At 39.8% G+C, this 24786-nt stretch overlaps 1 protein-coding gene across 6 annotated transcripts in view; it reads left to right on the top strand.

The window, feature by feature from the left end:
* Window positions 1–24786, top strand: part of SOBP (sine oculis binding protein homolog) — a 113909-nt gene that overhangs the window by 2621 nt on the left and 86502 nt on the right. For 5 of the 6 annotated variants that reach the window (XM_021553790.4, XM_021553789.4, XM_085576479.1 and 2 more), the window contains exons 2-4: window positions 6801–6939; window positions 8768–8953; window positions 21036–21187. In XM_021553790.4, coding sequence (XP_021409465.3) covers window positions 6801–6939; window positions 8768–8953; window positions 21036–21187 — 477 coding nt within the window. Of the gene's footprint in view, window positions 1–6800; window positions 6940–8767; window positions 8954–20552; window positions 20656–21035; window positions 21188–24786 lie in introns of those variants that run through there. The other variant, XM_085576480.1, reaches the window with a different exon arrangement.

Below are 24786 nucleotides of genomic sequence, written 5' to 3' on the forward strand. Positions count from 1 at the left end.
ATACAGCAATAGACAGCCTAAGCTGTAAAAACTGTAACCTGAGTATCAGCAGCAGATCAGATATCAAGGCTTTAAGGTAGGGGAAATGAAAGAGATGAAGGGGAGGAAAAGACGAGAGAGGGAATGGAAAAGTCAGCTTGGAAAGTAAAGGAGAAGTAGGAGGGCCCCCTCAGGGAAATTTGGCTCAGGGGTTAGGGAATTTTATCATGGTGTACAGTGACCTACTCAGGTTTCAGCCCACGTTGGATCAAATTGCATCCCTTTGCTAGCAGAAAGAAAAAGGACTGGTGTATATGTGATTTCTTCCCCCCCCCCCCCCCCACACACTTTGGATAATAAAAAGGCCATTGGTACAAGTGTCTATTTTAAGTACAGTAAATCCAAGGCACTATGAATGAGCAATAATATTACCTCATCACAGAGACTTCCTTTGAGATTTGATGTTTGATACAGTCAGATATTTACTCGAGAAGGGTCACAACACCTAACTGCTTGCTTTAGTGTTTTCCAACAGTAGTGTCACAGCTTGGTTTTAGCATGACTGGATGGATATTCATGTTGCTCGCTCTTTCCTTATGCCAGATATTGAGTTACGTTTTTGTTATCGCTAACCTAATGTACACGATGGTTATAACAAATTTTAATTTGATACAATGTTGTATGCAAAAAGTACATGACTCTGCACAGTTTTCTGATATTACGTTTCAATGAAAAATATATTCATGAGGAACTGTTTTGTTACACTGTGACCTTTACAGCCACTCTTTTGTATTTTCTAGTTGTTTTTTCTTTTGTCCTCCTTCGGATAAGACTTTCTTCCAGATAAGTTTTTCTTCCAGAGGTAGCATTCACCTCGTGCCTTGGAGGAAAATGGTTATTCTGAAATTCAGTTTGGTGCCATTTTCATTTGCTGGTGAATAACAGAACACCTCATAAATCCAAACCTTTTGTCATCAGGGAATCTACTACTGTTTTAAGACCAAAATATCTATAAAATTGATGAAAGCAGTTGTCTAGGCACAGTGGTGGATCCCCCATCGATCCCTCCTTGCCTTATTTCCAGCTGCCATCCTGCTGCCAGGAAGCAGTGCTGCTCAGGAGGAATAGCTAGGTGCTCTGCAATGCTGTGAGGTGAGATTACATCCAGTACTGAATTGCACTGGAAGTTCTCCCGTACAGATGAGGCAATGTATCCATGTGTCTCTAGCAGTTGGAAGGTAAGCAATTAATTTGTGTTGTAATTCCACAGGGCTGCTTCATGTGCCCAAGGAGTTTGCTGTCCATAAATATTCTCAATAACTAATTTGTATCTAAAACTGGGCTTTGTTCCTGGTGCCTAGAGCTTAGGGCAGCCCCATCTGTTATCATTGAATAGTAAACTCATCAGAATATCTTTCAGTTTAGTGTTTAAATAGTCCCTGTTTGGCATTTGAAAGTACTACTGTCAGAAGGGGGAAAGCAGTGAAGCAGGCGTAGCAGCCCTGTGCCTGGAGCAAGCCAGTTTGTTCAGAGCACTCGGAAGATTTCAAGGAAACTCCTCCCTTCTCTCTTGAAAAGCAAAAAAATATCTTTGGGAAAGTGGAAAAGCAGACAGACTTTATCAATTGCATTATTTCAGGAGACCAAGGTTTTTCTGTGGAGTATGCATGGAAGTTTTATGGGATGGCTGCAGAGCGGTTGCCTGTCTGCACAGGGAGCCTCACCTGGCAGGGCACTGCCGAAATAGTGCTTCCCCAAACAAATTGGGTTATACAGAGCCAAACATACATGAGAGGACAAAGGAAAGTAAAGCATAATGGAATTGTGCTTTCTGATAGTGTAAAGGTCTAATCACAGATTTCAGTATGGCATAAACAAGCAAAGAATGTGAGGCCTGGGAAAAAAGATCCAAGTTTGCATAGTGCCTGTAGAAACATTTTTATTTCCTTGATGCAGTGAAAGTGAAAAGTGAGTTTGTGGAGCTCTGCACTGAGTGGGTTATGCAGGCAAGGAAATGGAGTGGAGCCACTATGCTTCCTCCCAGATCTGAAATAAACATTCAGCAGTAAAACCTAGAAGAAAATGAGTCTGACAGACTCATGCTCCCCTGTGTTTCCTGCCTCCATGTTTGCCAGGCCTCATTCAGTGAAGCCAGGCCTTGCCCCCTGTGAATAAGTTTCATAGAGGAGGAAAGTCAAGAGATCTAAGATGGAAAGACACGCATGGCATAACTTGAGAATGTATTAAATAGCAAAGATTTGGGGAAATGATACATTGTAATGTAAAAAAAATCAAACTGTACATGTATTGTTATGATGAAATGAATCCTAAAGTGGGAATAAACGTGATTATGTTTTTACTGCCTAACATTTAAGTCAGACTCAGAAAGGAGGGAAACTGCAGTCTAGCAAGTCAACACACTCTTCTTCATCTTTCAGGGGAATAGGGAGTAAATTCAAGTAGAAATACCAATGAACATAACAGTTAGTTATCCTGGCTCTTCCAGGAGGGAAGTAGTACAAGAACAGAGAAATCATACAGTTAAAACACACAAATTACTCATTGCCCCACAGTGATGATAAGTGCTTTGGGACTTAGCAGTGGGCAAAAGCTGAATTGCCATCTACTGGGAAGGAAGGGCTTTGGCTGTGGTGTGTGAGTGGGGTCACTGGACTGTTTTCGGGCTGATTTCTTTGGCAGACGTGAGCTGGTTGTGCCGCAGCCGTAGTGAGTGCTCAGGCAGTCAGCAGCTGTAATGGTGCTCTTTCAGCTAGGGAAGAGCAGGAGGTTTGGCTCCTGTGGGATGTTAACCAACTGTCTGGGTGCACTGGCAGCTGCAGAGGGGACTGGTGTTTCCACTGTGGTCTCAAAAGCTTGTCTGCTTGGTGCATGGCATGGCAGAATGAGCATGGAAGGATGTGGAACAGGATTTCTGTGGTTTTCTTCTCAGCTCTGATGTTGACCCACACTGTGGGTGGCACCAGGGCTTGGTGTCTGTTTTTGCGCAGGGGACTGAGCATTGCCTCTGCACCTGGCTGAAGTTAGGCTCCATGCTGTACATTTGCAATGAAATCTGTGGGTCCCTGCAGGGGGCCTCCTTTTGGGCTAAGGGTCCCAGCTTAGCAGTGTGATTGCTGACCTGAGATTTTATTGATTATGAGTAAGGTTTCTCTCTGTGCTAGTCTTTCAGATCATCCCAGCCCTTTGGCACAGCTGTGGGGTTGGGGTGGTAGCCTCATCCTGCAGACACTCCACATCCTTTTGGGGAATGAGTCTGAAAATAGGCATGGACTACCTTAATGCCTCTGCTGTCCTGTTCCTGCTGAAGCTTTGAATTGCAGCTCCTTGCACATCCTCCATCTGGTCATCCACACCTGCCTTCACATCTCCTCCTTGGGCTTTGGCAGGTCTATTATCTTGCAATTCCTCTGACTCCTGGTTAGCTTGCTTGATCACTGCTGCTTCTGCTTTCCTGCTCCAATTTTGAGTCCCCATTCCTGCTTTTCTTAAGCCTCAGAGTTACAATCATCACCCTTCCTTTCTCTAAGCCTTTGAGAGTTGTATATCTTTCAGTGATGTTCTGCTCTGCATGTACAGGTTGTATATTAACATGTTTTCTTTCTTTCCTCAGCTTCACCAAGGACTGGTCATTGTCTTACTTTTTTTTTTTTCATTTTCTTCTTTCCCCCCATTCCCTGCATTCACACAGAGAAAAATTATCTAATCATTTGTGTTTCGACTATTGCCACCACATTGGTCTTTACAATTCTCATCTTGTTACCATGTCTTGAATCCATGTGTTTTGTGTCTATCACTGAAATGGAAGAAGGGGAAATACATGAAAACAATGAATTAATAGTGGTCAGCTTCAGGGCAGTAGCTTCAGCATGATCTCAACTGTCAGGGTGTTAGACATCTCTGCAAATGGATGTTGTAGTCAGGAGTCTGAGAGAAGGTGATATTCTTTGGATACCCATCTATGCAATAGAGCCAGTGTGGAAAAAAACATTTCTCAGGTTTGACACTCAGCTTGCTAAGGATGGGGTCATGCTTTCCGTTTGCTGTGAATAAAGTGTGGTGTAATGGAGCTCTGGCTGTTAGTCACTGAGAGAATGGTATTAAGGGTGACTTGCATCATTGTAGTAGGTAAGATAAATTATGGAAGAGAGTGCCTTAATTGTTTTCTTCTTTTATATATATTTTTTTTAAATCCAAGCCACCCTTTTTTGGGAAATCAGTGTAAAAAGGTGCTTACTTTTGTTATTGCTGGCATGCAACCTCATTGTACTCGTATTGAAGTTAGTAGAAAAGATACAATTGATTTACTACTTAATAAGAGAGTCAGATCTCTATGATGAGTGATTTTGAAATCCAATGTATTTTTTGTCAGTATGAGTGTTCATTTTGGTGCATCACTTATCATGGATAGTTTAAATGAGACATGAAAGGTACTTAAATTTTGTGCCATTATAAACCCAGCCATCATTTTGACTACATTTCGAAGAGACAGATGCATGTATGAATTTTCAGGAAAAAACAAACATATGTACAGCCTTGCTTATGTATTCCTTGACAAGTAATTGGAAATTATTCATTGTCTGAGTTGATCAGCAGTGCAAATAGAGCACAAAGCATCCACAGGAGGCAAATTTAGAGCTACTCGATTAATTTGGTTGCATGGGGTTTAAATTGGTAAGACTTTGTCTATTGGTCTCTACCTTGCTAGATTAGTCTCTAGGGCTGTGTCTTCATAGTTGAAATTTAGCAAAACAGGGGAAGCTGGCAGATCTTTGGACCACCATGGGCCCTTTCAGGTCATTTTGGGTGTGCTGCAGTGGTGAGATCTGACTCCCCGGGTCCAGGTCATTTTGTTATTGGTTTCCTATGGGTTACAAACAGGGTTGGTGCATTGGACCTCTTGAATGTTAGGAGAGAAGTTTTCTAAAAAGCTAAAAAACAAACAAACAAAAACACCAATGAAAAACTACTTTTAGAAAATTTTTTCATTTTGCTAGTATTTAAAACAGCACTGCATCATTCAAATCATCTAGGTAGTTGTTAGCCACATTTGCACTGCATTTTACTCATTGAAAACTGTAGTAGTGGCCTAATTCACATATCATACTTGTAATGCTGAGTCTAGAAGCAGAGGTGGGATGATGGAATATTTTTCAGCAATCTGGGGCTGCACAGGACAGCCACAGAATTTTGACTTCCATCAGATGATAAGGTGAAAATGCAGAGGGGAAAATTAAAAATGGAAATGGATGCTTTAGGGGTCTGCTCTGGGGTTTTGTTTTGGGTTTTCTTTTCATGAAATGTGTTTGTAGCATAATTGCACAGATGATACTCTTGGAAGAGTACAAATTGCTTGTGTTTATTGCTTATAGCTGCTTTACAGCGCTCCTTGAGTGACAGGAACACCTATGTAATCTGGTGTGATGAATGAGCCAGGAGCAGTGCAGTGCTCCGAGGTTCTGGGATACAGCGGCTGCTGTAGCTTTGAATTCAAAAGCAATTATCATCTGATTAATTTTATTTATTTGTTTAAATGACTGGAGAATTGCTGTGTTCTATCATTAGACTTTCTCCCACTCAAAAATTAAGCTAGGGCAGTTACTAGACAAAATCTGGCAACCTGCAAATTTGACATTCACCATTTGTTTTGAATTGGTGTTGTATTCTCCTTATTCCTTTGCCAGAGTCCTGGGAGGCAGTGCTTATCAGAAGAATTAATTTAGATGTCAAGATCTTGGAGGAATATGAAGTTTGGAATTTGTTATAGAAGAGCGTTAATAAAAAAAATTGCAAAAACCAAATAGAAAGGCTCTGTGTGTGTCTTTTTTGTTTCAACTTATAGTTGTCATACTGCTTTAACCTGATCTTTGCCATTGCAATAATTCGTTGGCTGGTTTCCTTTGGTAGTTTCCTAAATCTGTAATCTGTGGAGCTCTGTGGTACTATTTGGTTTCAGAAAGCTTTGTTGCCTGGCTGCAGATTTCTTAACTTACTCCACTAAATCTTCTGGCCCAGTAATGAGCATTTTCTACAGAAATATTTTTGCCTCATGACCTAGAGAACATATTTTTAATAGAAATTGAGGGTTATGACAGTCATGTTCCATACTTTACATTTCCATACAAACATAAAATGTAACCACTCAGCTGCTTGGAAATTGGTTTGAAAATAAATACGGCAAAATTGGGAAAGGTTTTCTTAAACAAATATAAGAAACATTTATATGAAAAATGATGGTAGAATGCTTTCACAGTGAAGAATCTTTAAGTGCTTCGACTATGCAAGGGCTTATAACTGAGAAAAAACGTCTGCTGTGATTTTATTTGATTTGGTTCATGGGCACCTCAAGGAACTGTAATTGTGTCAGTGACCTGCTCCAGCTGAAAAGACTGTAACGCAGTAAGATTGATTAACTGCTGGCTGGAAAAAAAATCCTGGTTTTCTGTTATTCTCTTGCTGCACTCTTAAATATTTTATGGCAACACAGAGAAGTTTGTGTGAGGAATGTATGTTAAAGTATTTCTGACATTGAATGTCAGAGCAAAAGTCATAAATAACTCTCCTTTTCATTTTCTTTAAATTACAGACATATGAGTCTCTGTCATAATTACATGTGCCAGTTGGAGATTTAAATGTGTTTCACTTTATGCACTTGAGTTATGAAATGAACATTAGTCTTTGAGGAGGTGGGCCAAACCTGACACTTCCTCATGTAGCACAGATATGGTTCGATTTATGCAGTCCTCCCTTCCTTCCAAATGGTTATTGATTACATAAATAAGTAGGTAATTTTTCTCTTTCAGAACTTTGCTGAAAACACTATGAATGAGCTCCTTGGCTGGTATGGTTATGATAAGGTAGAACTGAAAGATGGAGAAGATATTGAATTCAGGAACTACTCAGCAGATGGGGAAAGCCGCCAGCACATTTCTGTTCTCAAAGGTAACGAGACTTTGTGTTTCTGTGTTCATGTAAAGAAGGATTAATAGCTCAACCTGTCTGATTGGTGTTGATTGTGAAGCATGTTCTGCTGATTGTGTCTTGGTTGCTTTACATAAAAATACCTGAGAGTACCTTGTGGTACAGGAAAGCCCATAGGCTATGAGAAAAGTCACTTAACAAATTTGCTGTTGGTCTATTGATATATTGTTATATATTGATATATATCTTCACAAATAATGCCTTTGATGTGTCAGTTGAAAGCCATGTGCCTGTGATATCAATAAATTACTCACAACTGGAGAAAGGAAGGAGTACTTACCAGGGTGGCCTTAAAGAACCCTTCTGCTTCACCTACTAAGCCTGGTTGGTCTACAACTTTTCAAAATACTGAAAGATTTTAAACTGGAATAGTCACACATGTAGGAACAAGTGTGAATGATCACAAAAGGCTTCTCACCTATGTTTGTACTGTACTGTCTTCTGCATTATGGTAGAAATTTTGCATAGATGAAATTTTTTGAGAAATTACTGAATCTTTGTGATTCAAAATGTAAAGGGTGAGAGCCTTTTGGCTTGTTTGATCATTAAGGTTTTGCCTTCTGACTTCTCAGTCTCGGGGTGGATAGGGGCTTGTCATCAGAGTAAGGAGAAAAGTAGAAAATTGCTGCATCTTTACTTATCCAATAGGAATTCCTCAAAGGTGAGGTAAAGAATGGAGATTCCAGCAGTTTTTATCCACTTGGAGTGCTACTTTTCACTGTGTTCGTGGGCAGAAATGTTGGGGTTTTCTTTCTGATAGCTAGCAGCAGCACTGTGTTCAGTGAGTGTTGCAATGAGTACTGACACCAGAGAGACCAGTGATGAGGGACAGATGGCTAGAAAAAAGGGGAAGAAATTAGAGGTAAGGTGAAACAACCTAATCGTTTTTTTTTGAATGTTTGCAGCTTGTTAGTACTATAACAACACTGGTGATCAATATTTATTTTTCATTGAAAACGTAATGTCATTAAGCTACCTTTGAAGAAACTTGTGCCTGTGTAGTAATGCACTTAATTTATTTCTGTTTTAATAAATACATCTTTTACTGAATGATTACTGACTCCAGTCTAAGTTTGATGAAATTTGTACGTACGTTTTTAGTAGGCACATGATACAAATCATACATTTTATGTACCACAAATATTGAATGCCTATGATAGGAAGAAAATTTTGGTGTATGCAGTTTTTGGGATGGTGAAAAAGCACATTTTGTGTTCTGAGACATGGAAGAAGAGGGAGTCCCATGGCTGAGATATATTAGAGCAAATAAGAATCCTGAGGTGATTTGGGATTAAAGAATTAGAACAATAACTGCCATCATTTTGTGTACACTTTGCTGTGATTTCAATATTTTGTTCCTTTCTTTAAATTCCTTTCATTATTACTACTCGTATTATTTATAGAGAATTGGAATTATTTTGTTCTTCAGTTTATGCTCCTTGTACTGGTGAAGTCACAGCACACTGTGACCACCATGCAAACAGTAGAAATGAAGTACAAGAATAAGATACCATTGACTATATCAGGCATACTAAGGCTAGCATGACAAAATAATCCCACCTTTTACCTTCTGCAAAAAGAAAGCCTGAGTTTGATTTTGAAAAAAGAATGGACCACTTCTGAAGATTACTGGAAAGTATCAATTTCTTTAAAAGGGAAAATACCTGGATTTTTGTGCACTATTCTTGTATTGGGGTTAGTAATTTAATGAAGAGATTGCTGAAAGTATGTAGGGCCATTTAAGAAATTTATGTGTCATACTGTACAATGTGTTCTTTGTGTTTTACAGAAAATTCTTTGCCAAAACCAAAATTACCTGAGGACAGTGTTATTTCACCGTACAATATAAACCCAAGCTACCCAGGGCTTGCCACAGGAAATGGACTATCAGACTCACCAGCAGGGTCGAAGGATCATGGGAATGTACCTATTATTGTCCCATTAATTCCACCACCTTTCATAAAGCCACCAGCAGGTAAATCCTAATGAACATGTAAAAATGGTTATTGTTACTGACAACATCCTGAGATCACTGGATCATGGTGTCTTAGCAAGAGGGCTGATTTCAAAAGTATTAAAATCCAGTCACAGATTACTCTAAAAATGAGTGGGAGAGTGGCTTTAATCACTTTAGTATTTTTGAAAAACTCCTGCAAATGCAATGACAACAAACTTGCATTGCTTGTACTACTCCTTATGCTGGATTATGCTCTCAGCACTTCAACAGCATTTGCTTTTAGAAAAAATAATAAAGATTTTGTTCTGGTTAATAAAGCCTTTAACTAAATTAATGAAAGATTATTAAATTAAAAATAGGCTGCATGAAAGAAACAGTGAAAGAGGCAAAGCCATCAAATCAGTATCATGTCTTTATATCAGGTTAACAAGCTCATACTGGGAAAACTGTCTCTTGATTCGCATTGAAATCCCTGACCGCTGTCTCTCAATGATTTAATATGATTTTGACTCTACCCAGGAGACTGCACTGAGACGTTTTACATTTTCATTAGATTTTTATCAGGAGTGGTTTTCTAACATGCCATTCCTCAGAGTTTGCATGAAATATGATTTATTCCCCTCTGCATGCTTGCTTACTGTAATCTGTGGAAAGAGCTCTTACGGCTACACGAGGGTGATTAATAGTTGTTATTGTTTACTGCTCCACATGGTGTGAAAATTGGTGCATCCAGATAGGAGCAGGCTGAGTCCTGCTTCCGTGGGCATCCCTAGGTGTTGTTGTGGTTGTTCTTGAGTGACCAAGGCACTGAGGAATACAGGGTGACATGCAACTCCTACCCAAGAACATTAGTTCTCCACACATGGGGCTAAAGACATGCCAGCAGGTGCCAGGGTGCTTCTGCAGAGGCAGAACTGCTTGTAGGATCAGATCCCAGGTCGCATCTTCCCTTCATAACATTGTCTAAAGGTAGCTGTAAAATACTGATTGATCCCAGAAAGTGTTTGCCTGTTCTTGGATGTGTAATAGACTACAGTTGCCCCTTCTAAAATATTGTTATGCCATTGAGTTTTATCTCTAAAGAAGTATATAATATGCTATGAATAATTTTCAAATGTTACTCAATACACACTCCTTGCCAAAGACTTTCAATCTATTTTATACGATAGTTGCTAATTACCAAAGCTATTTGGGCCCATTCCTGCAGCCTTTACACAGCTAAAGATCTCAGGCCATATGGGCTGGATCCTCAGCTGTTGTTGATTTGGCCCTAAAGCTTTAATCAAGGGCTTGTGCCATCCCAAGCTATTTTCCCCTCCAATCTGAGTCATGAATGAATCCAGAATGCTGAATTTGTGGTATGTGAACACAAGCTATAGCATGCAATTGTGCAAATTGCCACAGTTGCTGGATTTTTATGACACCAAATAAGCAGGAGGAGATTGAACTATGAAGTAGGAAAACAAATTACTGCAACAGTAGTTAAGTGGACACAAGGGAATCTTGGCCAAGTCAACTGCCTTCTGTTCTTTGCCTGTCCACCTACAACATATGATCCTGTGTTCAAACGTACTCCTACGGGTAATGTATAGAGAGAGCTTTTCATAAGTCTTTTCTACCTTTAGGTTTTTAATTAATTCATTAACAATGAATAATGTTGTTGTACCTGCACAGGAGATACGAATGTATAATCTCTGCCTTCTCTGAGTTTATCCCATGATTGGTAATGAGCACTAGATTACCATGACTTCTGAGCAGATGAATGTTTTAGAGACCAAAGCTTGGGAGGTTTGGAGGGGGAGGAGAATCACCACCTTTGTGGGATTTTCAATAAGCATGGGTAGTAATGGTTTTGTTTTATCTTAGGGTGTAGATGCCCTAGCCATGATCATCCTGAAGAGGCTGGCAAGAAACAACTGGTAGGAAAGGGAGTACAAAGGCTCCAGGAGAGCCAGTGTGCAAGGCAGTGGTCTTGGCACTGCACTTTGACACCATTTTGTGGGCACTACATCAAAGCAGAAAACTTCAGAGTGATACAAGGCCAGACAAGAGTAACTCTGGGGATGTTTTCTTGGAGTCCCTCGCAAGCATAGGGAGGATGACTTTGGAAACAGCACAAAGGTGCTTCTTTGACTTGAGCAGGCAAATGATTAGACTCACATAATTAATTAATAAGGTGAAGGTTGACATTTTCAGCATGGGGGACAGACAGGCTATGACTGATCTGCTACTAACACCAAAGTATTTATCCATGTTTGAGTGGATGAATGAAGTAAGGGGACAGGAGGGAGAGGCAGAGAGAGGTCAAGAGAAAGTTTCAAGTTAAAATGCTGGGCAGAAAAAGGGATCTTGGCAGCATGTTTTGTGTGGACACACGGAGGGCAAAGCTACATTACAGGCCAGTGAGAACACCAGGTAGCAATGCACTGTAGTGACTGGGAGGCTAAGAATTAGGATGTGTCCAGAATTTGTGAATGGTGAGAAAAGCTTTTAGATATCATACAGGAGAAAAATCTACAAGACTTCAATAGAGCTCAAAAGGGAGTGCCCACAGGTGAAAATGATACCTAAATCATGAACCTGAAGGATGCGAAAAATGGTGCAGTCCATCCTTATTGAGTAAATAATATGAAGTGAGCACTCAGGGAGAAATTATTAAGACTTTAATTCTTGCTGTATTGATCTTGAACAGAAGGGTCAGCATGAGTAAAGAGATGTCAGAGAGACAGGCTAAGGTATTCATTTGGACAGGAGTGTAATGGTCTGAAGAGGATAAGCAGATCCATTGAATTATTAGTTGAATAATTTTGCTGATAAGATTCAATACAGGTAAGAGGAACAAGAGCAGAGCATGAGGGATGCTCACAAACCTGAAGAGAAATAAGAAGACATAGCAATTGCAGAGGTAGAAAAGACACAGGAAGGCAAGGGAAGCAGGATTTCTAGGAAGGCAAGTATGATACTTTATCAGAAACAGCTGTCAGCTTGAAAAAGAGCAGGAAGGAATGCTGATCCTGAATTGTCTAGGAAACTGTCATTGAAGATTTCAGCAGACTAGGTTTCTTTGAGCATACTGGAAAGCTTTGAACAAGTGTCCTGCTTGCATCCGTATTTTGTATGACAAGGCTAAAACCTTGAAGAGTTAACAAAATTACCTTTTTTTCCCTCATGCCTATTTTGCAGTAAAGTGATTTTTGTTTTGGTGTGGTGTTTTTTTTTTTGTTGTTTTTTTTTTTTTAAATTTAAAAACCAAATAATTTTGAGCAGTCTGGCTAAGATTTTATCTTCAGGCTGTTCAGATTTCTGTTTTAATCAAATAAAATGTTAGGTTCCAATTTGCTTATATGATTCTGGAAAACATTAGGGTTCTACTAACGAAATGGAAACAGCTCCAGTAAAAGCACTCTCTCCTTGCTGTACCTCATAATTAAACACCCAAAAGGTTGAGTTAAATGCATGAGCCCTGTGTGGTGCACTGAGTATCTACAGACTCAGGTTATGGTGTGTCAGTGGAGGATGCTAAATCCAATCATGGGAGGTGTCCACTGGGAGAATGCAAGTTACTTAGATGTGGAGACTATCTGCAAGAGCACTCCCTGATCTGCAGGACCAGGCAGATAGACCACACTGGAACAGTGCTCAAATGAAACATTATAAGTCAGCATCAGCCATCCAACCTGCATCTAGAAGCATATAAGTAGTCAATGCTGCCTCCAGCGAGTTGCTGTAAAGAGTCTCTGTGTGGCTAGTAAGAGTCCATCTTGCCCAGCCAGCTGGCAACTACATTTAGACTTCACTGCAGATTCTGAGTGATCCTCAGGGTTAGTCTTGAGTACAGCCTACTGCAACAAAGTCATCCTAAGATTAGTTCTGCTTGCTGTTAGAAGGTTCTTATTTTCTGCACAGCAATTTTAAGAAGGATGGTGGGGTTTTTTAAATTTGCTTGTTTGGTTTTTTTTTTCCCTAATTTAAGAGATGCATAGAAATAGCGAGGAATAGAAATGCAATAGCCTGGAATGACCCAGAACTAAAAATCTCACCACAGCTGTGTGAGATATATGGCCTTAGTATGTAGCATGAAAACCTTCTGTTATTCTGCAGCCTTTAATGATAGAGTAAATTTGAAAGAGCACTTAGTGTGAGGTATATGGCCTTAGTATGTAGCATGCAAACCTTCTGTTATTCTACAGCCTTTAATGATAGAGTAAATTTGAAAGAGCACTTAGGGTGACTCTGCCCTTTTGCTCAAGCAAGTTTGAACAGCTCTTGTTACCTGGGATGAAGGAAGGCTGAAATCAAGAGTAGTCAAAGAAGAATGCAAAAAATTCTTTCAACGCAGGTGAGAACAAGCTGCCTCCTTCCCCTGGCACCTGCTGGAGGCTATGGTGTCTCAGTTTTCCCATTTCTTTGAGTGCTCTTTGATTTGTTTTATCTTGTGATCCCCATGGCAGTGCCTTGGTAGGGTGGTACAGCTGCTGGTTGGTTTGTCCTTTGAGCATGAGGATTGACAAAGTCCTTCCCTTTCCTGCCTCCTGTGTACAAGTGATGCACAGAGTGTGCCAGCTGCTCTGAGCATCCCAAACAAGAATGGGCTTCCTGCAATGCTGTGCTGTGAGAGGAGGTCACAGCCAAGGGACGCAGAAGAAGGGGAGGCAGAAAGCATGATGTCATGCAGTTGACTGAGCTGTCCACAGAGAAATAAAGTACAAGGGAAAAATTATGCTCCCTCCCAAGGTTTTCAAAAGATACCGAATACATTTGGAGAAGGAAAGGGGATGCAAATCCTACAACCCACAGATGAGTGTCTCAACATAATATTAGGTTCCAAATGATGACTGGAGTTGTACTGGAAGTGATCAGAAACTTGTGAAGGTGAAGGAGGACTAGGCTGGAGGAATGGTATCTGATGAGGCAAAATGTCTTAAAGGAGAAGCATTTCCAGTGCTGACTTTTAAAATCAGCCTGTGACCTAGGCTGGCAAAGAAATATCAGATTCAAATACTAAAGTAAGTATCTAGTTATTTTATAAAAAGAAATCAGTGATTTTCTGTTATGGTTTAGCATTGCTTTAGAATTATAAGTTTAGAAGTTTATAGGAGATTTTGTAAATACAAGTGCAGGTGAGTAACTTTGTGCAACATATGGGAATAAGCAGAGTTCCTGCCCTACAAACATTCTGTAACAGCATGCTGTAACCTCTCTCAATATTAAAATTGCATTGGAGGAATCTGAAAGCATAAACGTTTTAAATGGCATTTAGCAGGCCACTAAAAATGAATTCCAAGATCTGTCAAAATTCACTGAGGAATTGGATCTATGACTACAGTAGCAAGAAGTTTGATTCCAGGAAGAAGTGAGTAGCAGTTTTCCTTAAGCAAAGACCACATTATCAAATCTAGTTAGGTCTGTATATGGAGGAGACTTTCATTTTACTGTGCTGGGGATCCCTCTTCAGTATTTCACAGATATCTTCTGGTTGCTGAACAACATTACAATTTCTCTAACTGTAGGCTTTGCTCCCTGGTAAAGATCACCGCAAGAAATCCTGTAGTCACTACTCTTCAAATTATTTCTCTTGTTTTCAGTTTGAAACATCATCCAATTTACAGTGATTGTAGGGTTATTGCTGCTTGGGTTTTTAAATGCTGGTCGTTGCCAGGATGCCTGCCCTATCTAGCCCTCTGTTGATGTCTTTTGCTCTCTGTGGAGGGCCAAGTGTTTCCTTTGTGCTAAAAAGAAAATAATAAAGTCCATGTATGTACCTTAATAGCATGTATTCAAGTATACAGGGAGTTCCCCCTCTGTTAGGTGAAATAGGCACTTTTTTTGTTTGCATGTTTAAAACCTGCCTAAATGCCATCTTTTGTGTTGTGCATTCAGTCCCTACTGAACTATGCGCAAGAATGTGCCTCAGCTCATGCACAGAAAACGTAGGCAGGCCGTGGTTCCCCAAAATGACTTCTTCAAAAGGGGCTGGGGCATTTTGCTTTATTGGCAGGGTAGTGAACTTGAAGAGACTGGTCCTTAAAAGGAAATGCATTGTAGAGGCTCTGATATTTCCATAGTGATGGCTGCAGCAAGCTTTCTATTGTCTGGCCTATATTTTAATCTTCCCTTGGTAGTTACTTTTTCGAGGTGCTTTTTGTACCTTAAGTTTGTCACGTGCCCCACCTGTTTATGGGATCAGTGCTTAAGGTGATATCACAAGAGGATCTGCAGCAATATCTTAGGAGTTTTGTTTCTTCACCTTTTTTAGTTTGAACTTAATTTGGTAATGCATTTCGGGTGTAAGAAAATTGACTGCAATGGTACTTCTGCCTTGCTTGGGATCAACAACCTCAGGAACTACTTGGGGATGAAAAATCTGAATACATACTACTTGGTTTTCTTCAGTGGTGATCAGGGATTTCAGGAGCAGCAGGAGAGTAACTCAGAATTATCCAATTCTGAAATCCTGGCACATCCCAGTGGAAACAGTGAGCCCTTACTGTTATTGCTGCAGATGCTCAAGTCAAGATCTTAAGTCTCTAAAGAGGAAGTTTTGCAGCTTTTCATTAGAAAGCAATAGTGAAAGTAGCTAAAATATTTAAATATATATATACACCATTGGATTGAGCACAGTTCCCAGCTCAAAATAAAAGGGCTATTATAGCTTCCTACCCAAAAAACCTGAGATCAAAACTGTCTGTGCGAGGGGCTGCGATGCAGCACAGAAAAAGAGAAGAAAGTAGTAGTGGAGAGACATGGCTTCTGATAGTGTGATAGAAGGAAACTCATGCCAGAGATGAGTTGGTTGTCTGGGAGACATGGGGGAGGGATGGATTCCAAAATATGTTTTGTGTCAGTCATGTATACGACCACAGTCAAGGTACAGATTTCACAAAGGCTCATTCAGTCCGGGTGCCATACTTGAGATCTCAATCCCAAACACTCTGTCCTCCTGGTCTTCCTTCTGCATAGCAGCACTGTGGTTGGGCAGCTTTGGGAGAGATGTTATCTTCTTGCCAGAAGAGTTGACTATCTCCTGCTGAATTTCTTGCAAGGAAGTATGGAAAATAAGGTTTTGAAGTACCTGCCATTGAATTATCATAATAGGCAGGATAAGAGCTGTAGCTGCATTTAATTTCACCCAACTTTTTGAAGCTGGAGTTAAAATTGAAAATACATCTCAGTTCAAAACAGTAGAGTGTTGCAATCTAAAACTTAGTAAATTGATTAGGATTTAACTCCAGATTTGTTGGGATTTTAGGAACACTATGCTAAACTCCATAGATCATGCTGGTTTGCTTAGATAAAAAGACAAGATAGATTTACTCCATTGTACTCATTGCATTCCTTTGCTTCCCCCCACCTCTTTAAATTATGGCTCCATATAAGATCGATTAGTGTAAACTGCTGCTCATTGGGTTTAAGAGAAACAATTTTCTGCAGCTCTTTCACATGGGTTTGAAAGGAAAAAAATACCAAACATTCTGCTTAATTAAGACCTAAAGAGGCGGTGCAAACTTTTGATGATTAATTGAAGCATGCTTTAGACTGATGCATATTTAGTTATTATAATGTGATAATTTTATCTTGTTATACAAACTACTCCCTTTGGGAACATGATTTAACACCGCAAACACTCTGTGTTTATTGCATTGTTCATTATGAAAAATACACGATAAAAACCACAAGGAGATGTAACTGAACAGTACCTGTGTGGTAGGTGCAGGGAGTACTTCTTCCACCTGTAATGACACAACCCAGAGGCAGAAAATCACAATATTGTAACTCCCACAATATCTCTCCCTGTGAAGAGTCGAGAACTTAGAAAAGTAGAGGCTGGAAATTTAGATCTTGTGCAGTATGTAGAAAGAATTTATCTTCTTATCACCTAGACTAATTAGAGAGGACAGCAATATGTATGTTCTGATGAAAGTCTTCCTGTTAGTATTTAGTAGTGTCAGTCTCATCTGCTCTTTGTCTCACCTGTAAGAGTGCCCATGCTACCTGTCATAAGTGTGAGATCTGAGAGTATGCTAAACACTTTGCAAAAGCAGGTGATAAAGTTGAAGGCCCAGATGGAGGGGGGGGGGGGGGAAAGCAGTTATTAAGAAGTATTTTCTTTCACTTCAATATTATCTGTGCCAGGACTTGCAAATGATATTTTTGTACTTTACAAACATGTGTCAGCATAGCTATATGTGTCCTAAAAGTGATGGTGAATGATCTTCATCAGAAGAGCTGCTCCAGTGAGAGCTCACATGATGGATGTAGGCATGGTGTCAGGATGAGCTCATGTTACTTTAAGCAGATATGCTAAGCTAGACTACCAGCAAAAGATTGACTATGAACAAAGGAGACAATTGCCAATGTAATAAACTGGTATAATTATTGTGGACAAACTTTCTTGGTGCAGTTCTAATCAGGAAAAGATTAAAGATTGAAGACAAATAACCAGTCTTAAACTACTGGATTTGAAATTTCCTGCTTCCCTGTGATCTCCTAGAAGCAAGTTCTTCTAGCTGAGCACTCTAGGAACAGAGATTTGATACATTTTCCTGAAAGCAGGGCAGGAATCTGGTAAAGTGATTTTCAAAGAATTTGGCCTTGAAAAACAAAGGTCTGTGAAAAAGTGAGAGGAATTTTATCTTGAATGGAATGCAAGATACGAATTTCTGGTATCAGATTATTCCAGTTTGTGTTTAGCAGATGACAGCACTTAAATCCCAAGACTGTCTTTTCTTATTTTACAAAGTCTTAACGTCTTGAGGCTACATTATTGCTTCTCACTGCTGGTAGAAATACATGAAGTGATACTTTCTGCCAACGTTGCAGTCCCGAATTTTGGTCGCTAAGCTTAATACACTGTAACAAAACACGCCTATTAGTTATTTTCACAAAGTCTGCTCAGATCCCTACCACAAAACTGGTATGAAGAAGGAAAGCACACAGTCAGGTTTGGACCTTTATCATTGTCCCCAGCTGTCCTCCACACCCATAGGGCACAGCTCTGTACTCTCCCAGGGATCAAGCATGGCTTACTTTTTCTGCTGTTCTTAGCATCACTTGCAAAAAAGAAAGGATTTGATTTTAGACCAAGTTTTTCCTCCTGCTGGGCTGGACCTGGTTGATGGTCCATAAAAATGTGATACTGGATGTTTTCTATTTCACCTGATGAACTGCATTACAAAAAGTTAAAGTTGCATCAAAAATTGACTTGGACAAATGTACACCTGAGGGAGCAAAGATGACTTGAAAAGTGATGTATTAGTGTCCTGTCCCAGGAAATGTGTACTCTGAGCCCCCTTCTAAAGTACTGCTATTTCCTGGCTGCCTCACATGGCCATACTCAATTAATCCTTTTGTAGCAGTGTTCTTGAGTCTATTAAATTGAAGAGGCATCTAGTTTTATTATTGCTGTTACCATGAAATGAAAATAATTATATTGTTTGATGACTAGAGTGAGAAAGGAGTAGAATAGAGAAATAGTTTGAGTTCTTTGTATATAGCTAGACTATTTCCTTCCCTTTCCCCATTCCTTCTTTCAAAATGATAATCATTTTGACTAATATTGATGATGCCACCTGGATATCACTTATCACTTCCAGGTAGTGCATACAGTGGCTGGAACTAGTAGTTTGTAGACTGTTCTCTGCTATTTTTTTGACCATCAGATTCATGGCCCACAAATGAAGCCATGCTGCTTCAAAGGATTCTCTGTGAGATGGTTGTGTAGTTCTGCTGGACGGGGCAAGGCAAGACAGCAACCTGACACAGAAAGTCCCTCTCCTCTCTTCCCCTTGCCAGGATGTATCTTAGAGGGTAGAAGGAGGTGGACTGAACCTGACTGTCCTGCATAACCGCCTGCACAAAAGTGCAGAGAATTGAATAACGTGGCTTTTCCATGTGAAGAGCTGCTGCTGGTTGCCTGTGTAATTAGAAATAAACAATTGTTTGGGTCTTTCTCATCATCTATGGGAGACTGTTCATGTGAATTAGTGAACAGGAATTGAATGACAGCTGAGGTGTTCCCCCGTCAAATCACTCATGAAAGCCCCTGAGAATCCCAGTGGTGCATATGTGTTTCCCCTTAAAAACTGTGCCCCGACAAGCCGGCCTGCTTCAAAAAGAGCTACTTCAGCACCTACTTTGCCAGTGAACTCTCTTTCAGCTCTGTAATATTCTTTTTTCATTTATGAGAGTTCCTTTCACCAGAAATGAAGGCTATTAGACAGGTATCACTGGTAGATCTTCTCTTTTCCAGAGATAAAATGCTTCTTATCAGTAGGGGAATATATGTTACTGTTATCTGAAACAAGAGTCTGCTGTCTGGTTCCTTTGATTCAGAGGATCTTCTGTTGTCCTGGTACATTCAAAGGGGCAGGTTCAGTCTGTAAGGAATTGGTTTATTATGGTGCAGAAGCAACAGAATCAGGGTGCCTTTGTAAAAGATAAGTGCTTCAAATGACTCGGGACAAGAATGAGGGGAAGAGCTCTAGATCTGTGCTGGACAAGGCCAGTTTGCAGAGAAAGCAGTGATGCAAAACCACCACAGCAGCACCTTGTGTGCCTGGCTGATGTTACAGCCAGCTCAGGGCAGGCTTTTTGACCTTAGAGATGGCTAGTGATAATTTTGGACAAATTGTTTTGATTTCTGTGTTCAGTATATGAAGGTGCTTCTAATACTGACAAATCCCACTCTAAAGGGTAAGTGATACAATACATTAAACACAAATCTGTGCTATAACTTGGCCTTAAATGTAGGTTTAAATGTAGACAGTCTGATTAAAATGAAAAGGTCATTATTTTACATTGTAGAATTTTATTTGTAGCTGTAAATCATAACACAGTTTGTGGAAGGAAAAAAGTTATTAAACTGGCAGTATTTATTCCAATAAGGTGAGTAAAATGCAGCACGTAGTTCTGAGTTATGATAGTCAGGGAAAGGAGCCAAATCACTCTGCTAAAAATTAGTTTGCCAATAATTTTACTGAACGATGACAGCGTGGCTTCAAAAACAAATCCTTTATAGGGAAATAGGATGGCTGCATGACAGAATCTCTAAGCTATGAATTCTCCACAGCTCATGGACCAGGAACTGCTTTAACAATTATTCTCCAGAGATATTTTTTCCCAGAAGTTAGACAATGGCTGCTGTCTGTGGCTGAAAGGTCACTGAGTATCATAAACTGAACATAATAACAGAAGAATTCTGTGTTTTAAGTCAGAAAGATTCCTGATAACTTATTGATTTGACCTGTTCAGTAGGCTTAACTATTCACTGCTGTTGTCTGTGAAGCTGAGGTGGAAATGATAACCACAAAAGAATACTTACATTAGTAAATAAACTCTGTGGTATTTTTACATGGCAGAAGTCACACATGCCACATTTGTAACACATGTTAGAGAAGAGCTTGAAAGAGGCTTGTGAACTCTGCCTGAATTAAAATTTGACCAATGGGCGTAATGATTGAAAAGTAACCTGGCAGATTTTGCCACAGTGTTGCGAATTCTGCCTTGTTCAAGTCTATGTTTCTGTGACTACTGAATTCACAAAAAAGCTCCCTGTTTTGTATGCTAGTAATTTCAAAATAATACAGAAAAGGGGTGTTTTATGTTCCTTCTTATTTAGAAGAGGGCTCGTGTTAGAGACCTGCCTTGGTGCAGCACCTTCTGGCTGTGTTTTATCACCAGCTTGCTGAGCAGAGCATCTCAGGGACTCACTACAGCAGACTGTAAGTAACGAGCAAAATAGCAATACCCACTAAACCTTCACTAAACCTTGGTTACTCATTTAATAAAGAGTTGTGTGCTCTTAAGCTTGCTAAAAAGTTCGTGAGATTTCCAGACATTTTCAGCAGTGCACAATTTTTGAAGCTAGTCATCTTTTCCAGCCATTTTAGAAGCTTTGCCAGTCTGCTGAGTCTGGCTGGCACAGGTCACCGGCTGCCTGAGGACGAAGCTGGTGATCACAGGCAGGCACAGTGCTGCTCTCTCAGTGAGGGAATTAGCAATAAGATGAGCTTGTGCTGCTTTATCTAAGAGTAAGTGTGCAAGATGTCTGAGGAAGGTGTTTGCATCTCATGTAAACATTGTTCTTATATTTTTGTTGTAGAAGATGATGTGTCAAATGTACAAATAATGTGTGCCTGGTGCCAGAAAGTTGGAATCAAGCGGTATTCCCTGAGTATGGGAAGTGAAGTGAAATGCTTCTGCAGCGAGAAGTGCTTTGCAGCTTGCCGAAGAGCATATTTCAAGAGAAACAAGGTAAGAGAAATAAGGAAAGATGTAACCTACATAGACATGGCTTTAATCAGGCCCAGCCTGAGTCTCATTTAACATCTAATAGAAACTCTTTTCTTTTGTTTCCTCTGTTTCACCTAGTTCCTCCACTTTCCATCTGTATTGTCTGTTGGACTGTCAGCCCTTTACTAACCTTCTTTCTTTCAGTTTCTCTCAGCTTGGTACTTGGGTTTTATGAGGGTCAGGAAATTTAAATACTAATAAGCATTAGCATAAGACTCCAAATTCGGCCTTAGAGTCTCAGGATACTTCCTACACATATACAGCTAAGAGGAAGTATCAGAGAAATAGAGTAAGGTTGTGTTTGACAGTGCCATCAAGTCCCATGGCACTGGGATCATGGCCAGCAGGTAAACACTTTTAGGGCCTAAGTCTCAGTCCCATCACAATACTGGACATCTGTTCACTGCTGCTAGTGAGCTCTAGTTTCATTCTTTAAAAGTATATAATTTTTAATAACTTATCATTGCTACAGAATTCAGACACTATACAGTTTTTGCGTTGGGGTAAGCAATGTTAGAACATCTAGAGTAATGTGAATGCCCCTCCTACTCAATTTAAATTTAACTCCATCTAAAATTAGAAGCAGTCCTAATATTGAATGTCTACAAAAAATTGCTCTAATCATTGAAGCACAGTGCCTGAAGATGCCCTCTAGGTTACTTCAGCAGCTGTTTTTCTGCAGCAGAATTTGTAAAATGTCATTTAAAGAAAAATAGGGAAGAAACACCTTAAATTTTTAGTTGTTAAAAACGTAACTGTGTCCTTTTGGTGCTTAATAGTGTGAGCCTCTGGGTAACTTTATTGTCTTAGAAATGTTTATAATTCATAAAACTCTTTACATTTTGGCTTCCTGAATGATGCTATTTACCCTTATGCTTCAGGACATTCCAAGCCTGTCAAGTTCAAAGTGACTTCAGGTCTCTAAATCTGGTATTTTACATCTGTCATAATAACAAATAAGTATATATGGGTTCTAGACTCAACATGCAATGTTATAGTAAATTAACCTCCTTTATAAATTTAGGTCACATCATCCTGTCAAAAAAAAAAAAAAAAGCCCTGAAGAATTAGGTTGCAAAAATCAGTAGAGTGGAATTTTAGTGGCAGTCTTGGAGAATCAAGCTCATAGTGTCTACTGGAGCAGACAGGCAAGTAAAAGTCACATGAGTATTCCGTGAAGAGTGCTGTTTACAGTCTTCTTATCAAGAAAAGGTGTAGAGGAGGGAAATACATGCTCCTTAGATGCTCTCCATTTGAAAATAAATCTGCACAGATGTATGTGCATGTGCATATGTACACTTCTATCACATGCAGTTCTGTGTGTCTTACAATGTGCAGGGCACAGTCCAGACCCTCTGGGCTGACAGGATACAGATCTCTGTCAGCTGATGCTCCTGTGACTTCCAGTCACGAATTTACATGGATAGCATACTTCCTAGTAATGGAGGCATTGTCAGTGATCCTGGTTAGGTGGTCCTGTGTGTCCAGAACTGATGAGTACCAGATAATTTGGGAAACCTTGGAGAGGCAGATGAAAGGACTTGGTGTATTCTTTCTCACATATTCTTTCTCAGTTTAGATCCTGAAATAAGAGATTTAGATCTCCACTAAATGAACATGAATGCATGTTAACATAATGCATAGGTGTACTTCAACCTTCTAGTAACCCATTAGTAGTTGAATTCAGTAACAGTTTATGACCATGAATTCAATTAGTGAGGTAGTATATGAAAAAGTTCCCTTTTACCTGACTTATTATTTAGTACCCTTGTGCTTTATTGGAGGCCTCCTTGTCCTTGTGTTATGAGAAAGGATGAATTAGAGCTTCACATTCTCCTTGGTTCCCTTTCCTACACTTCTGTGAACTACTTCTGGAAGATGCCAAATATTTTCATCCAGAAAACTCTCTGTATTCATTATTTTGTATGTGTGTATAGACAGACAGACACACACATATGTATACAAGTATATACACATATACATATACACATATATATATATAAACACAATAGATGTTCCTAATATTTTCATATACCAGCATATCCCAGTGAATTGTCCTATTAGTCACTAAAGAGGTTTCAAACTAACAAAATGTCATGTGGGAAGACTTGGCAAAACATGGTGAGAAAACATTATCATGTTGATTGGCTCTGCTTCAAAGCTAAGCCAGTGAGTTAAATTTTCTTTCTCTTTGGACCTGTGCAACTTGAAATTCACAGTATTTGACTGAGCAGAGGAAATCTGTAGCTGTCCCTTGCATGTATGTTTATGGCATTAGATGATCTGGGGACAGAATCAGAAGTGCTGTTATTAAATGAAGACAAGCACAGTAGAACTCAGCAGACCCTCACGCTTCTGGTTTTGCACTTCACCTGTTAGTAACAGAGTGGAGTCTTGAGGAACAAGATCAAAAGAATCAGGATGCAAGAGTTTCAGATTTAACTGCTGATCTTCGCTCTGTTACTGCTATTCCAACATCGTACCTGTCTTCTCGATGACTGTAATGCTTATTTATGTATTTTAAGGAGTTATGCCACTCTACACATTCTCATTTTTCAAACAGAGGAGCAAAACAGTCACGTTTCACCTGCCCTATGCATGTTTTAAACAGCGGATCTCTGCCACAATATAGTGTTGTATTACATTAAATATGTACAGCTGCTGCATTTCTGGGAGCTGATAGGACTTTGTGGTCACTTTATTTAAAGCTTGAGTTTCCTAATGGATCACGTTAAGCAGTCTTCCCTCCCTCCACTAGATAAGAAGTGCTGTAATAAGTGCTTGCCTTGGATGATAGGAGTGTTTAAGCAGTCATCACTAATGTCTCAAAACAGCACTAAGTAATGCTGTGAATTATCCATCCCTGAATGACAGTTGCTGTGTTAAGAATGAGTACTTTCATAATCATTCTAATAAAAAGATATTTTCCCATACACAGGGCAAATGCACACTGCAGTGCTGCCTGCCACAGATTCCCAACTGGGGGGAGGCTTGGCATGAACCCACACTGAAGTGCCCTGAAAGTGCTCTACAAAGCCCCAGGTCAGCTGGGCACTGGCTGCTCCCAACTTCTAACTCCTTCTCAGCCCTTTCCTGCACTAGGTTTAGCAAGAGTAGCAACCCACTGGAATAAGCTGGTACCTTCCTGGCCTTGGGAGCTTTGACCCAAGGAGTTAAGTCAGAGGTGCCCATCAGGCTTTCTTGCTTTTTGTCCTGCTGGAATCTTGTGTATTTGTGCTCTGGAAGCCCCTATGTCCTCTGCATGCATGCATAGCCAGGGCTATCAGGGAGCTTCATGCCTGGAATGGGAAGTTTGTAAGGAAGAAGTCTGGTGCAACCTAAAGTTGCTTTATAAGAAATGCAAATTTTGCTCTAGGTATTTTGAAGTAATGACCGTTTAAAATTATATGAGCTAGCAGCCATGCCTTGCAAGAATAGAAATATATGTGTTTTGAAATTGTAAAAGTTCCCCCAATAGAATAATCTTATCTAAATTATTAGCGATAAATGAACCAAAAATTGAGTCTTTTACCCCATTAAGCAAAACCCAAAGTATTTAG

This window comes from Lonchura striata, chromosome 3, assembly GCF_050655825.1.
Source record: "Lonchura striata isolate lonStrDom1 chromosome 3, ASM5065582v1, whole genome shotgun sequence".
In the NCBI taxonomy this organism is placed as follows: Eukaryota; Metazoa; Chordata; class Aves; order Passeriformes; family Estrildidae; genus Lonchura; species Lonchura striata.